Source organism: Bombus huntii, chromosome 10 (assembly GCF_024542735.1).
Source record: "Bombus huntii isolate Logan2020A chromosome 10, iyBomHunt1.1, whole genome shotgun sequence".
NCBI lineage: Eukaryota > Metazoa > Arthropoda > Insecta > Hymenoptera > Apidae > Bombus > Bombus huntii.
In genome coordinates, this window is record NC_066247.1 from 9,420,243 (window position 1) to 9,435,775 (window position 15,533).

Sequence of the window (15,533 nt, forward strand, 5' to 3'; positions counted from 1 at the left end):
TAGAGTACCGATGTCTTTAAAAAGGAGCATTTCGAAAAGTTAAAGGAGAATCCTGCTTTCACGAGGGTATCTAATACGGTGCTCACCCTTTCTAGAGCTTGGTCTACTGAGTCGGCAATAATTAGGACGTCGTCTAAGTAAACAACAACGAACGAATACGCGAGGTCGCCTAAGGCGTTGAGAATGGCCCTCTGGAAAACGGATGGTGCATTTTTCAATCCGAACGGCATAGTCACGTACTCGTATTGCCCGTCGGGTGTAACGAACGCCGTATATTCGGTCGAATTAGGATGAATGGGAATTTGGTGGAATCCGCTGGCCATATCCAGGCTAATGAAGTATCTCGCCTTCTGCAATCTCGCGATTTGATCCGCGATGAGGGGTAGGGGATACCGGTCCGCGACCGTATTTTTATTTAATGCCCGAAAATCTACGCACAGTCTATCTGAGCCGTCTTTCTTCTTTACAAGTAAGATAGGGCTCGCGAACGGTGAGTTGCTCGGCCTCACGATTTTTGCTCTAATTAACTCGTCTATTCTCTCACGCACTATCCTACGCTCCTCTTCGCTAAGTCGGTAGGGACTTCTTTGCACGGTAACATTAGGATCAATTAACCGTATTTCCAACTGGCCCGTGCTTACGCGAGTACGTGGGAAGCCCGTAATGAATGAATCTTTGAATTTCTCGAGGACAGAAATTAACCGACTTTTATCATTACCAACCACGTCAGTGTCAACCGCATTGATATTGATCTCATCCTCGGGGGTTTTACTACAGGCATTAATAGTCTTCGTTTTACAAATATCGACGCTATTCCGTGTAATAGTTACATCAAAACCCTGGCTTAAGATCTCGCGGCCAATCATATCATAATGCAGGTGACTATCGGCCAGAACGTGGAAGGTTATCTCCAATGTAAAACAGTTAATGCGTACCGTAGATAAGATCTGGGATGTACTCTTAACGCAGGTGTTTCCTATTCCTCGCATAACTACTATATCTGTCGTTCTCCTACCGGAGAATTTCGGAGCGACAGATTCTCTAATTAATGAGCACTCGGCTCCGGAATCGAAGTAAAATGGGAACGACTCACCCAGATGACTTAAACTACCGGCTGGGGACTCCACCACGCAGGAGTTGACTTTACGCTCATCCTTGGGGCCTGGTCTACCGTCCCGTCGCGCCGGGCAGTTAGGTGCGATATGGCCTTCCGCATTACACCTGTAGCAAACCGCCTTGGATGGTGCGGCCGGTCGGTTTCCTTCCTGGCGTCGTGCATCCCTTTGCTGTTCGTTCGGCATCCTCTTGCGGCAGTCCTTTATTCTGTGTCCGAGAGTACCACAGTAGTGACACTTCGTCTGGTGGCCCGATAACTTGCGTCGCTTAGCTTCGGGTTCCGCCGATGCATATCTCGGCGAAAATGTCGACTCTTCTTCGTAACAGAAGGGTCGCATTTCGCTCAGGAATTGGTCCTCCGTTCTGATATCGCTCGTGAGGGCCAATCGTTTAAGGCGTTGGTCGTGTGGAATTAATATGTAGAGAGTGACAGCGTTAAGTATTTCGTCTAGCGTAGAATGTTGCCACCGCGTCTGTAGGAGGGAACGGACACGGCCGGCAAACGCCCCCGTGGATTCGCCCGCTTCCCGCGGTTCCCTGGATACCTTGATTAACGATGAGGACGTCGTCTCTCGGCCACCGAACTGTGTAAGGAATCGTTCCTTAATTCCAGGCCAGGTAACTTCTCCGTTTCCCACCGTTCGCGCCAGCCAATGTGCTGCAGAACCCTGTAGAGAGTCACTTAAGGCAGAGCGTAGCGCGTCTTCTCGCAGGGGGTTGTTCTTCATGGCCCTACTAACAGCCGCGCACCACGCGGCTGGGTCGGCGCCCGCGACTTCTGGGTTAAAATGTGGTAATTTGGTGATTCCCGTATCCGTTCGTTGCATTAACGTATGAATTAGGTTGTTCATGACAGCGACCTGCCCTTCCAGCGTTAGCAACCGTTCTGATCCCACTTCTGATGTCGGGTCAGCACTGGGAATGGGGTTGTGGGCGTCAAATGAATCTTCTCGAGGATTAGCCATTGATACGGTACACACAGGCGTAGTTTATTACAATGATAGAATTATTACAGTCTTAACAATTGATCACGGCGGTTCGGCACTCGCGACACTAGTGACGATGCTCTCGGGCTCAATAACGAATCCGCGGTCAACGGGATGACAACAGAACGTAGTCACAAAGTCTAAGTCTGAGAATGATCACTGATCGCGAAGGCGTTACTCTTGGATCGATGAGATCGCGAGCGAGAATGCCTTTCCCGTCCCGATGATGCCACACAGGAAAACTATAACGGGGTGTGTCTAAGGATACGAGATCATCGGATTCGTCGAGAAAAGCCTTCGTTCAGAAAGTGTTGCTGCTAATTGGTTAATCTCCATATCGGTGGTTAGAAAAGGATGCTAGCCGCCCTCGAGGGAAAGTTGCTAGTGGGAGACGCCGCTCGTTGAAAAATATGTCTCCCCTATCTTCCCGTAGTTGGGACAAAGACTGTTTGTCTGTTTGAAGGACTTTAGTTAACTAAACCTTAAGATTTATAACGGGCCCTCGGGCTAGCCGAACATGTACTGCGGAGACGCATCGACATCTGGCAATCATCTTACTCGAAGAATAGGGTCTGCACGTGGCGAGCCACGGGACAGAAACCGTTGGAATGTTTACTGTCGCGTGTCGCCACAAATATTTCTTTTAAGGAGAGCTATAGAATTACTTCATACCTTTGTTAGGCGAAGCGTTCATCCCGTGACCGCGGCTACGTTCGGCGACTGACTGTCGCCTCGAACCCAAGCTCATTATCACAATTCTCGAATAATTACAATCGGGTTGAATAACTACAATTGTTCAATTACAGCTATAGTAGACTCTAGGTTACAATGTTGCGGGATTATCCAAAATTCCAAAGGCTCCGGTGTTCTTTCATCTCCGACATATATTACACTCTGAAGACTTCGATAACCTTCTTGCACGCACGCTTGTTGTCAACCACCTCCTCTAGATTCTCCTAACAGCCTCCAATCGTCTTTTGTCTCTACTGAGACCTGGACGCCCTCTGACGCTTACACACACATTCACGTGTACAGTGTAAATGTATCATCTACCTAACAAGATCATCAACGTAAAATCCTACCGTCCTCCCGAACATCATAAAACCGAAATAAATAAACAGATGACTGAAATGTTAAACAAAGAGATTATAGAACCCTCCGACTCTCCCTATAACTCTCCTGTCTCAAAGAAAATCGACGCATCAGGGAAACAAAGTGGCGAGTAGTGATTGACTTTAGGAAGTTAAACGAACTAACAGACCAAGACGCGTATCCACTACCTGACATTGACGATATACTATCACAGCTAGGAAATAAGAAATATTTCTCCTCTTTAGACTTATCCTCAGGGTTCCATCAAATACCCATGGACGAGAATTCAAAGAAATACACTACATTTAGCACACCACAAGAACACTTCCACTATAATAGAATGCCATTCGGGCTCAAGAACGCATCTGCTACCTTTCAAAGAATGATGGATACCACGTTAAAAGGTTTGATTAACAATCATTGTTTCGTTTATCTCGATGATATCATTATATTCGGGCAATCGATAGAAGAACATACTAAAAACTTAGTCATTATATTCCAAAGACTCGGGAAAGTAGGTCTAAGAATACAACCAGATAAATGTGAATTCTTAAAGCCCGAATTAGAATATCTAGGACATGTAGTGACAGCAGATGGAGTAAAACCTAACCCTAAAAAGATAGAAGCAGTAAAGAATTTCAAACTACCAAAAAATCCTACAGATGTAAAATCATTCCTTGGGCTAGCTGGATACTATAGAAAATTTATTAGAAACTTCTCTAAAATTGCCAAACCTCAATCTATTTTTAAAGAAGGACATTTAGTATTAATTCATAACGATCATAAAGAACACAAGATAGATACTGAATGGCCAGGGCCATACACCATTGAAAAAGTGAAAAACCCCTTATTATGAAATAATAGTAAATCACTCGATTAGGAAAATACATGGTAACCGTATTAAACCTTACTTTCCAGGACGATCTTCACCTTCTTCATAGTTAGCTAAGCTAAACGTTATACCCCTTAATGGTAGTTCTATATATCAAGAAAAATTAGCTCATGCATACTTATATAGCGAATCCGTAAACGTAATTATAGGTTTAGACATTAAGGATATATATGCAAAACTCAGCGAAATTAAAAGATTTAGACTAATGCTAACAGAACATTTTAAAAGTGAATGCCCGTATTCCAATGAAATGATTACACGCGCTCGCAAAAGAAATTTAGACAATGTAATCATGCATATTAAATTTATGACACACACTTGTTACCGAAGAGGGTCATTGAATTTTGTTGGATCCATTTCTAGAAGTCTATTTGTAACTCTGGATAACGATAATTTAGAATTAATGAATAAAAATATAGATAAATTTTTTGATGAAAACAATAACTTAAAAACCAATATAACTTACAAAACAAATTTCTAAACTATAGCTTTACCCTTAACTGACAGTCTAGAAGAAATCCTAACAAAAATTGAAAACGCTCCAAAAATCATTAATAATGTATAATCGTATAGAATGCACCTCAATCAAATTTCCAACGAAGTAAACTCTCTTAATTATGAACATAGAATTAGAAGTCTTAAGAAATAGGAACTAAGTGTCTTATAAATTATTAGTTGTATTGATCTAGCATTACTAGGAACATATGTATATTTAACAAAATAGGATTATTCGATATTATAAGCAAATGCCTACCTTCCAAATTATGTATTCGCGTATTATGTTGTAAAACCAAAGAAAAAAAAAGACACAGGTATAAGCAATATCTCTAGACCAATAGAGCGCACCTTTAAACACATATTCCACACCTGAAATACAACCATTACGAGAATTACCTGAAGACACCAATTCAGTCATCCTCGAAGCAAGGCATGTAAGATTCCAAAAGGGCATACGAAAGGAGGCACTACACCGAAAATAAGAGTCTGGAGGACCAGCCGCACATTAACACTGGGGGAATGTAACGTCAACAAATATCTCCAACCGACTCAGGAAACCTGAACCGCCTTGCACACGACACCGACTCCCAAAATAAAGGATTATGAATTCGGCACGTAGGCATAAGATAAACGAACATCTAGAAGGGCTGGTTCTTGATCGAGGCTTCAGTCTTTCGGTAACAGTTTAATCGCACACTTGTAATCCTATTATAGAATAGAGGTATCTCGAACTCTGGTTCAAGAATCCAACATTTTTTTATTATTATTTTCCCATTACTTTTACGTGACAAGCAAAGCGTAGCGATAAACAAACTCCGGGCAAAACAATGTTGCCGCTACGTGCAATCGTCAACCGAGGTTGAATTTAAAGTTTTCGATACTCCCCCGAGCATAAATAAAAGAACACGATCGTTAAGACAGTTAGTATCGAACATTCTTATAGCGAATTAATATCGAACGAACGTAAGCATTACCTTGTATACACATATCGAGCAACACTAAGCGAACGACGACTAATTCTGTACTGCAAATAATTTTAAATACATTTGACTACACTAAGTATCAACTCGTCTGGTCATTAATCAACAACGCGTTTAATCGTCCTCCACATACATGTTGTATAAGCTACTATGTGTATATTTATTTATGTTTCCCATAGTACAGACGTATTCCTTATTTTATTGTAGCTGTGTAATTTCAGTAGTCTTGCATAAAGGACATCTGTTTTGTTGCAGTTGTATCAGCTATTAATTGTAATACTTGAAGCGTTTGTATCTAATCGTCATGCATCTGTGGTGGCACTCGACCATGCAACTTTCCAACGGCTTCGCGACACAAAGCGCTATACCTTCAAAGCGTAAGGCCGACACGCCTAATGTACCATTGATATCCCTACAGTTCTTTCGCCGAATATTCGGAAGAATGCATACGCGGCAACCGTTGCGGACATCTAATAAACGCGTGCGTAGTGGAGATATCGAGGGGCAACAAAGAAAAGAATCCATTTGGTTTCGAATCAAAGATTCATTCTGCCCCGAGCTGCGGAGTGCGAAAGGTTAAGCGTCATAGCGAAGCAAACACAATTAGAGATACGTGATTATTGACTCTTGATAGTTAATCGTTAATCGTTAATCGTTAATTGTTGTTCATCGTTAATCGTTAATTGTTTTTGATCGTCCATCGTTAATCGTTAATTGTTGTTGACAGTTAATCGTTAGTCGTTAATTGTTGATCATAAATTGTTGACTGTTGATTGTTAATAATTTAATTAACTTTTTTGTTGAACATCAAGAGTATTTCTTGTGGGCACCTTCACCCACTATCCACCTCACATCGTTATTCTACATACGGAAGGCAAGATTGATATCAAGTTCGAAGGACAGACCGCAGAAGTCTGGTCTCTGCTATTACCACGAGACCTTTCGAGACCGCGCAAGGAAGTGCCGGGCCCCTTGCAACTGGACCCAGTGAAACGAGACCAGCCGTCCGTAAACGCGACATGTGGCGATGGCTTTAGTATCCCATCGCATTTTCGTGACGGACAGGGCACCAAGGATCTCTTTTCTTGTGAACACCGGTGTCAATATAAACGTATACCCGTGCAACAAACTACGCGGATCCGCGAACAAAGATACGTACGAGCTGTTCGCGGCGAATCGAGTGGTCGAAGCAAACCGAAAACGCCTTTCGCGAGTCAAAACGCATCGTCTCTGACGCCACAATGTTAGTGTCACGACCGGCATACTTCAAATCCGATGGACTGACGATGGAGATAAAGATGTGGCGGCACTCGGCGACAATCGGCGGCAATATCGCTGAAGTGTCTAATGAACCATCAACATCCCAACGGTCCTTCCGCCGAAGGTTCTAGAAGAAAGAGCACGTGGCAACGGTCGCGGACGCCTAGCAAATGCAAATGCATGGTGGGGATGTTGAGGGATGACAAAAGAAAGTAATCGGATTCGATCGAAAGTCAAATCATAAGAGCTTCAGTCTTGGAAAGTCACGCCTAGAGTTTGGAAGTGGATTGTAAAGTGAATTGTTGTTAGAAAAAAAATAAAGTTTCTTTTTTTTATTTACACCTCAAATTTCTTTTTTTATTTTGTTATTTTACGTGACATTAGCGCATCCGGTATCGGCAACAGCGCGTGAACGACAAATGGTAGCCGCTAGGATTCGTTACAAAATCTTTGTCTCCCGTGCGATTAATTCTGTATTTAGAATAATTTTAAATATATTTGACAATATCAAGTATCAACTCGTCACGTCATTATTTAAATCATCCACCACAAATCCAAAAACAGAATAAGGAAAACAGAGAAACGAACAAATAGAAAATTAAGTTGCTAACATGTTTTTCTATAATAATATTTTAACATCAATATTGTAATACGCAATGTGTTACGCCGCCTAAAACATCTGCACGCCAGCCCGCGCGACCGGACAACAACCGACCTGCGTAACGTCACTTCGACCCTCAATAAACCTAAGGACCCACCATAACTTTCACTTCCCTGTATTGTTTCGCCATGTGTCTTCAATCCGTTTGTCTTGAAGAATTTCTAAAGCTTAAAAATATTCTCGAAACACAGTCGGTTTTTAGAGAGGTCCTTGGGTTTATTAGTCGCACTTAAAACACGGAGAAAGCGGGTATGCACCCATTAGGAAAATCCGAATAGCCCTGTAATAAAACAAGCTAGGTTTTTCTCACGCACACAGTCATCTATCCACCACGATGGTAGGAGACTCGATACTCATCCCTTCGAGCAGTAGTGCAGGTCATGACCAATCGACACCGCGCTTCGTGGCCCTCACTTTTTCTAACGAAAGTGGGAACAACGAATCCGCGTTCTTTAGGCACAGGGGCACACCCACACCGAACTTTTCTTCCGTATTAGAAAAAGAGCGACAGACAGTCTAAAAACTAACGCCTAACGCGGCAGTCTACACATAGCGCGAGAATCGCATACTTCACGCAAATCTTTTGTCGGTTCTCGGTGTTGTCGAACACACATCTTCTCTCCTAAATATATTATAGTGCTAAGTCCATTAATACATTAATTTCCATTATAAGAGCCCTGCTCTAGCGTACATATCTATCGCATCTTCGTGCGACAAGTTGTTAACTATTTATTTCTCTACGTCAGTGTAATCTAAGTGTTGGAAATATATAATTTATAATTCTGTGAATCACAGTGTTATACAAACTCAATCACCCCTATTATCTCAACGGAAATCAGGGGATCGATCAATTCGTGGTGTCGATTGTTATAATCGTAACGGGGATTTACGACCCCCGTTGACGTCTCTCCTCGCGATTACGTCTCCCCGCAATTGGTCGAAATTTACACAATGTGAAAATGAAAAAATTGGAAGCAACCGAACTACGGATGAAACTAAATCACTTCGCTGCTTGTAAAGATAACTTTTAGTGTTATAAACATAAGTCAAGTAGCAAAGAGCATAAATTGAATTTACCCAAACTCTTCTTGAAATCTGACAAAATGATTCTTTATTTTGTCAAAAAAATCTTTACGTATTTTCCATTCCCATTCGTCGCTTTTTTCAGTGGCGTGTTTATCGCTACGTCGAAACTCCGTCGGGTAGCAGTTAATTTCATTTAAAGTAGAAAACTATTCAGAAACGTGTATACGTTACACAGCAACAAACCAGTCGCCCTGTTATTACCTCGTTCTCAACAGTTCAAATTTCAGGGACAACCGACTACTTAGTATCGACCCAGTACGTCATATTTACTCGCCAAAAGAATTGTAAACGAAAATTGTAACCAGACGTGCCGTTAGTAACTACCATTTTTCGCGAAACTTCTTTTTCATTTGGCGGAAATTTAAACAAACCCCGAAACACCGTGGCGTTTTGCAACTGTCTTTAATCCTTTAAGATAAAAAAGATTGACGCAAAATTTTGACGGGATGAAATTTCACGATATATTCAGGTGAAACGATGCGAAATTAGAGCGAAGCTTATAATGGGAATATAGTTTGCTTGTCTGTTGTCATAAAATGAGATATGCAGAATATATTAAAAAATAGAGTATATGTAATACGAAACTTTATATTATTCATGTTATTATGGACAAAATATCACAATATGTTCATATATTTAAATCTCCTCCGAAAAAGATTATTGTATGTAGAACACAGTTTAACTGTATTTTGAATTCTTGTTTATCAGATCACAATTGATAAGTTGATATTAGGGTGATTATCCTCATTTGAAACAATTTTGTGACTGTTACTTGTCAATATACTTTATATCTTATGTACATTTTAAATATAGTACGCAAACTCGAAGTTGCAAGGAACATTAATAAAAACTCAATATTTCAATAACGCCTTTCATGATTATAATTAAATATTTTTTCAAAATGTCGTATCAGTGTTACATCTAGCACCCCCTCCCCCACACACAAAAGTTTACCAATTTATAATATATGTACTAGTAGATTGACAAGTTACGATTTACAGGTTATATAGAATTCTATTTTATGATTTTATAATTTTTCGTTAAATAGAATAATCAAATAACTTGCAAATAGTAAAATTTCATTTGTTTTATCGTCAAACTTGTGCAAGGGAACATATTAATGCTGGTAACTTTAGTGACTTGCAAAATTTCAATAGTGCAAGACAGGCCAGATATTCAATTGCAATTGGTTGCTATCCATATTTTCATCGGTCTTACAATAACCTTATGTTATCAATTATGAATTAAAAAGTTAATGAAATCACAACTCACCCAAGGCCAATGGGTATGACTTCTTTTCGAAGATCGATTGAAATCTCGAGTTTGTTGTTTGAGACATTCAGTTACCACAAGACAAAAACACCACTCCATTACAGCCGACGTAAACAAAACATGACAGATTCTTCCAATTCTCGGACAACAAACATAGGCATACATACTGTTTTAAAGTCACAGTCTGTCGTTGAACTTTCGCCAAGTAACTTGATACGTACATATACACGTCCCTCGAAATCAGTTTTCGACGAAAATACATACGTGACATGTTATGTTGCAACCGAACGTGAATTTCTCGCGGGAAATAGCCTGATATCGTTTATTTATGCGTCTCTCAAATACGAATTTTACTATACACTTCGTTTAAGACACGCCATTTTGCAAAATGATTATCGAAAGATTACTGCTTACATCGAGATCGAGAATAGATTCGCAGGAAGCTGGATGCCGCGATTTCTTCCCGCGCTTTACTTTCTTCCGAAGTTGTGATTGGTTGATTTCCTGCTGCCATATTCGGTTTCGCCGAGAATCGTGAACACGTACGCTGGAAGCAATGCGGGGTAATTATTTAATTTATTTCATAATATTATTTAACATATATCGTGAAAAGTTCTGAATATTCGGATTCTTCTGTTATCGTTTCATCGTATGTTAGCATTATCAGCTCTCGATATCGAATTGACAAACAGAATTTTTCTCATACAAAGTAAGTCACATTAAGTATATGTATATGTATAGCCGAAGCAATGCAATTAAAAATTTTTCCATTTTAATTGGTATTATTTATCACAGACATTTTACCGAGCATTCATTTTATAAATCTTATACATATATATATAACCAATTTATAATATATATATGAATACACACACACACACACACACACACACACACACACACACACACAATAGAAATACTTTCGTGTGCTATTATACGTAGTTCGATAGTTTACATTTCACGGGCCCCGTGTTGCACCTGCGTCGGTTTCGTTCCTGTTTCCAACGTATAAGTGTAGCGTCAGTGATTCGCGTGACGCGACGCAACCTTCAACGTTTGTTTTTCTCCGTTTATGCGTTGTGTGTTCGTTTGAATGAAAACGTCGCGAGTGTTGTAACAAAAACCACGGAAGACAGAAGAAGAATACGGGAGCAAAAGGAATTCCAGGCTACAGCAGAATGCCCATTGCCCAACAGGGTTTCGTTCCATGGTATTTCAACGAGGTAAGCTACCTCTTTTAGTACGCTTCAAGGCGCCTCTTTCCAACCAATTAATTTGCGTCCAACACCATTTTAACTTCGTATACTCAGAGAAAATATCGTTCTTTTGTATTTTCTAACTCTGATCTATGTATAAATTTACTGCGACGGGTCATTTCTACGGATTAACGTATCTTATAAAAACGTTGCGTGAAATGTTAATAATATATAAGTCTTGAAACATTTGTACTAATTTCATAGAGGAACGTAGTTGGTACCTTCCGGGTGGCATATTGTATGCTTGTTACAGGAACTTTCCAAATATCTTACAGTTAAATGGTTGGATTGTTTACTAGAATAAGCAACACAACATTGTTTTTGATTTATTGTGAATGAATTTATAGAATCATATTATTTTACACATATACACTATCGCGCAAAAGTATCCCAACATTTGATTACTTTTGATATTATGTTATTTAATTACACAATCAAATTGATAGTATGTACCGATATATAATGATTACGATCTGTATTATTATCTTATTCCTATGATGTGGTTTTAACATAGGTCGTAACAAAACGGTCAAAAAAATTCTTTATTCTCAGACTCTGTAGCCTGTAAGAAACGAATTAATTAATTAAGAATCTCGTTGTAACCTACAGGTTCGGAAAAGGCTGATAGGCTTTGGTCTACGTGGTGGTTGGGAATTTTCATTCGTTTCGAGTTCGCTTAGCTGATAAATAGTGAATGTGCATTTCTTCCAAAATAAAGAAGAAAGCGAAGTCGATAGAAACGTGGGTCAAATTTGAAATCATTTCTCGATTATGTGGAGGTTGATTAAACGCGTTGGTGTATATAGTGATGAGACGAGTTGATATTTGGTGTAGTCAAATGTATTTAAAACTATCGGCAGTACTCTTCTAACGATCTCCCTCTAACGAATTTAAATTCGACTTCGGTTGACGGTTGCGCGTAGCGGCGATATTGTTCTGTCCGGAGTTTGTTTATTATCAAGTTTCGTACCTCGAGACGGTATCAATGCCCCGAGGCAAAACAACAACATGAGTTACTCTCGATTCGCATCGTCCTATGACTCATATGCCGCTACAATATGCAATCGAATAAAGTGATAAATAGCTTGCAGATGTTTACGCGTCTCTGAAAATGTTAAAAGATATAACATGTTTAACGCGAAGTATTCGTGATAATATTCGCTGCAATTTGAAATATCTGCGTGCAGTCTCGTAGGTTTTGAATAAAAATTTATCTTTTATCGAAAGATACATACATGTTTTGGCCTATATATAGCTTTGTACTCTTGTAACCTAAAAGAGAAGTCGAAAAAAAGTGATGTTAACTCTTGCAGTAAAAAATTCATTTATGTCAATACTACTTTTAGAAATGCACCAAGAGAAGCAAGACAAATTATTGACGAAATAGGATAATCGAGTCCGGTGAAAAAGGATCAACCAACATCCCGCATCTGATACAAGCGGAAGAGAAATCAATTTCTATCATGTCGCACGGCGAACAAGAACGCAAATACGGAATCTTTTGTATAATACTACTCCAAACTCTGTTGAGTCGCAGTAATAATAATAATCGGGTGTTGACTTCTGCTCGTTTTTACTTGAAGTTTGCTCGTTACCTCTTTGAAATTTGGTGGATCGTTTTCTGTCGAAACCCGTTCCATCTGACGTTAAAATCAATAAAAACAATATTACGATAAAGACTTTTATCTCCATTGTTGTCAACTTCCGTCAAGTCTCCGTTTTCTGCTCGCTGAATATAATACGGATTCCCAAAAACTTTCTTCGTATGAAATTTTACTAATGTACATTTATCAAACATTGCACATTTTAAAATAGGTTATCATTATAAGATTAAAAAAAAATAGCTAAAAATATCTTGAAACAAAAGAAACCAATTTTGAAGTTTGTTAGCCCGGAAATGTCATGGTAGGAAGGTATACTTCGATATTACTTTTACTATCGATAGGCGTCGCCGTCGTTGCTGTTATCATATACGAGACACAACAAATCACGAAATTGACAAATCACCGGTGATCTCCTCGAGTCGCAGTTCGAACGTTTCACAAATAAGTTAAAGAATTAAACTTTAGATATAGTGGTAAAATTTATTGTATGAATCCAACAGAGTGACGGTTCAGGGTGTTATAACAAAGAGGTATAGAACGCTGATTTGGGAGACTTCTTGTACTGAGGTTTTAGTCCCTCTGAAGCGGTTGTCGTCGGGTGTATATCAGAGGCGCCTATCCGTTGCTATCTGGTTATTGTTTCGATAGCTGTGGCATGTAGGATGTTTTGTCTACTCTATTAGTGCTTCTAAGCGTGTGATACTGTCGACGATTCGCCTGTGCATGATTATACATTGAGTAAACGGATAGCCTGAGTTGGAGTTTTGATGATTAGGATAATCGAAATAATTCATAGCCATGGTAATATTTTAACTAATTTATTTTGTTGTCTTTTATAGGCCACTGCAATGAGAAAAGAATTCCTGAAGCCAAAGAAAATGATACACCCAAATAGCAGAAAGTCTATCGCTATTACGAAAAAAGCCAAAAAGTAAATACAATTACTATTAAATTATGTGATTTTGTTATGTACATTTCATTTATTTTATATGATTATATAATACTTTTGTGTAATAAAGAAGGAAATGGACAATGTGTTTTGTTTCAGAATATCAAATAGACAGAAGGCAGAAATGTCCTGCTTGATAAAACAGAATTCAATAGGAGAGAAAATATCGTGGATCAGAAACAATATGATTCCAGGTGTGTGACCCTATACTCCAGAGATAACTGCAAGTTTGTTAGAAACGGAGGTAAAACAAAAATGTATACACATGATGATACAGAGATTGTACATTAAACATGTGATTAGTTATAGTTCTATATTTGATCCAAAGGTATGTAGCAAGAAATGATGAAGAAATGGAAGAAATTACTATTAAAAGGTCTATAGGTAGCAACAGGAGTAGACAGCATGCTAGGAGGGAACATATAATTAGAGTAGAAAGAACTAGGAGAATGTCATACACGTGGAATAGGTAAAGAATTACAGCCAAATTTATTTTCAATATATCCTGATGTACAAACCCTCCTTTATTTTTCAGAAATTTCTGATATTTTAAATGCAACTCAGTGTGAAATGTTATTGAATTGGAATAATGAATTACAGTGTGCGAATAATTTTAAATTTATAAGGTTTGGCGAGAAAGATTTAAAGAAAGTATTAGAGCTAAGAAAAAGAATGAAAATAAGCCATATTAGACTATCCAAATCTCTATTAGCTATGCCTGTAAACAAGAAGAATTTATTCAGCAAGCCAATTGATTTAGATGAAAATAGTGTAATGGAAATAGAATAAATTCTGTAGATGTGTCTTTTTATCTTTCATCTCTATTTAAAAACAAGAAAACAGAAGAAAAGCGAACAGTTTCGTCCTTTTTTGTTTGCGAAATGCTAGAAACCGCATTTCGTCTTGCTCTTATCTCCCACGAGAAACAGTCACGTCACAAGATACAAGAGTACGATAGAAGAGAAAAGAAAATGTTCGATTGTGAAATATACAACAAAACTGAAACATGCAGATGAATCACGTGCACGTTATGAATATTCTGCATCGTTTCTCCGCCTTTCCTTCATTTTTTTCGCTAGCTGCTCCATTATTTAAGAACGAAGATATAGTAATTACTCACAAAGTTGTACATTTCGAAATGGTAGGAAAATCAATAGTACAATGATAAATATACGATTTTAAAAGCTTTTTAGATTTCTTACATACTTAGCATTAATCAAATAGCTTAGTATATAAAAGAGTTTACTTATGTCGCATGTTATAAATGCAGCTGCGTTCGTTACAACAATTCCAATTCCAAGGAATTTCTCTCGAAGATCGCAGTGAAGAATTTGCTTTGTTAAATTATTACTGGTATACTTCGTCAACTTGTGGTATATCGATACAATTTGTCAACCATCACTTTTAATAGCTTCTCGCTAATAAAAACATTTCGTACCTATTTAATAAGAAGCAGTATATTCTTAATTATTTAGAAATTTACTTAATGATGTTTAAAAATACGAATATATTTAAAAATTATAATGTAAATATATATATTTCATTTCATGTTTTACTAATATATCTCTAATTTAGATTAAATATCTGAAACTTGAAAGAAACTTTTAAAACTTTCAATACATCGCATACGTTTCAAATTTAGTGCATAGTTACATATATATGTCGGAGATGAAATGAAAACCGGAGCCTTCCCTATGCAATTTTGAGGAAGCCTTTTAATGCTTTAGCTTAGATTTTATCGTAACTGTAATTAAGTAATTGTCATCTGTAATTGTTTGACATTTGTGAAAAGTGAAAGTGGGTTCGAGGTGACAACTGGTCGCTGAACGTAGCCACGGTCACGGGATAAACGTTTTGCTTGATGAAGACAGAAATTGCCTA

General features: G+C 38.5%; 1 protein-coding gene across 1 annotated transcript; it reads left to right on the forward strand.

Annotated features, from left to right (window-relative positions):
• The first annotated feature begins 10,860 nt into the window (after positions 1 to 10,860).
• On the forward strand, positions 10,861 to 13,869 carry LOC126870186 (translation machinery-associated protein 16 homolog). Its single transcript, XM_050627682.1, has 3 exons — positions 10,861 to 11,066; positions 13,543 to 13,634; positions 13,752 to 13,869. Exons 1-3 carry the CDS (start codon positions 11,022 to 11,024, stop codon positions 13,852 to 13,854), a joined length of 240 nt encoding a protein of 79 aa, XP_050483639.1. The 5' UTR covers positions 10,861 to 11,021; the 3' UTR covers positions 13,855 to 13,869.
• Positions 13,870 to 15,533: the final 1,664 nt, after the last annotated feature.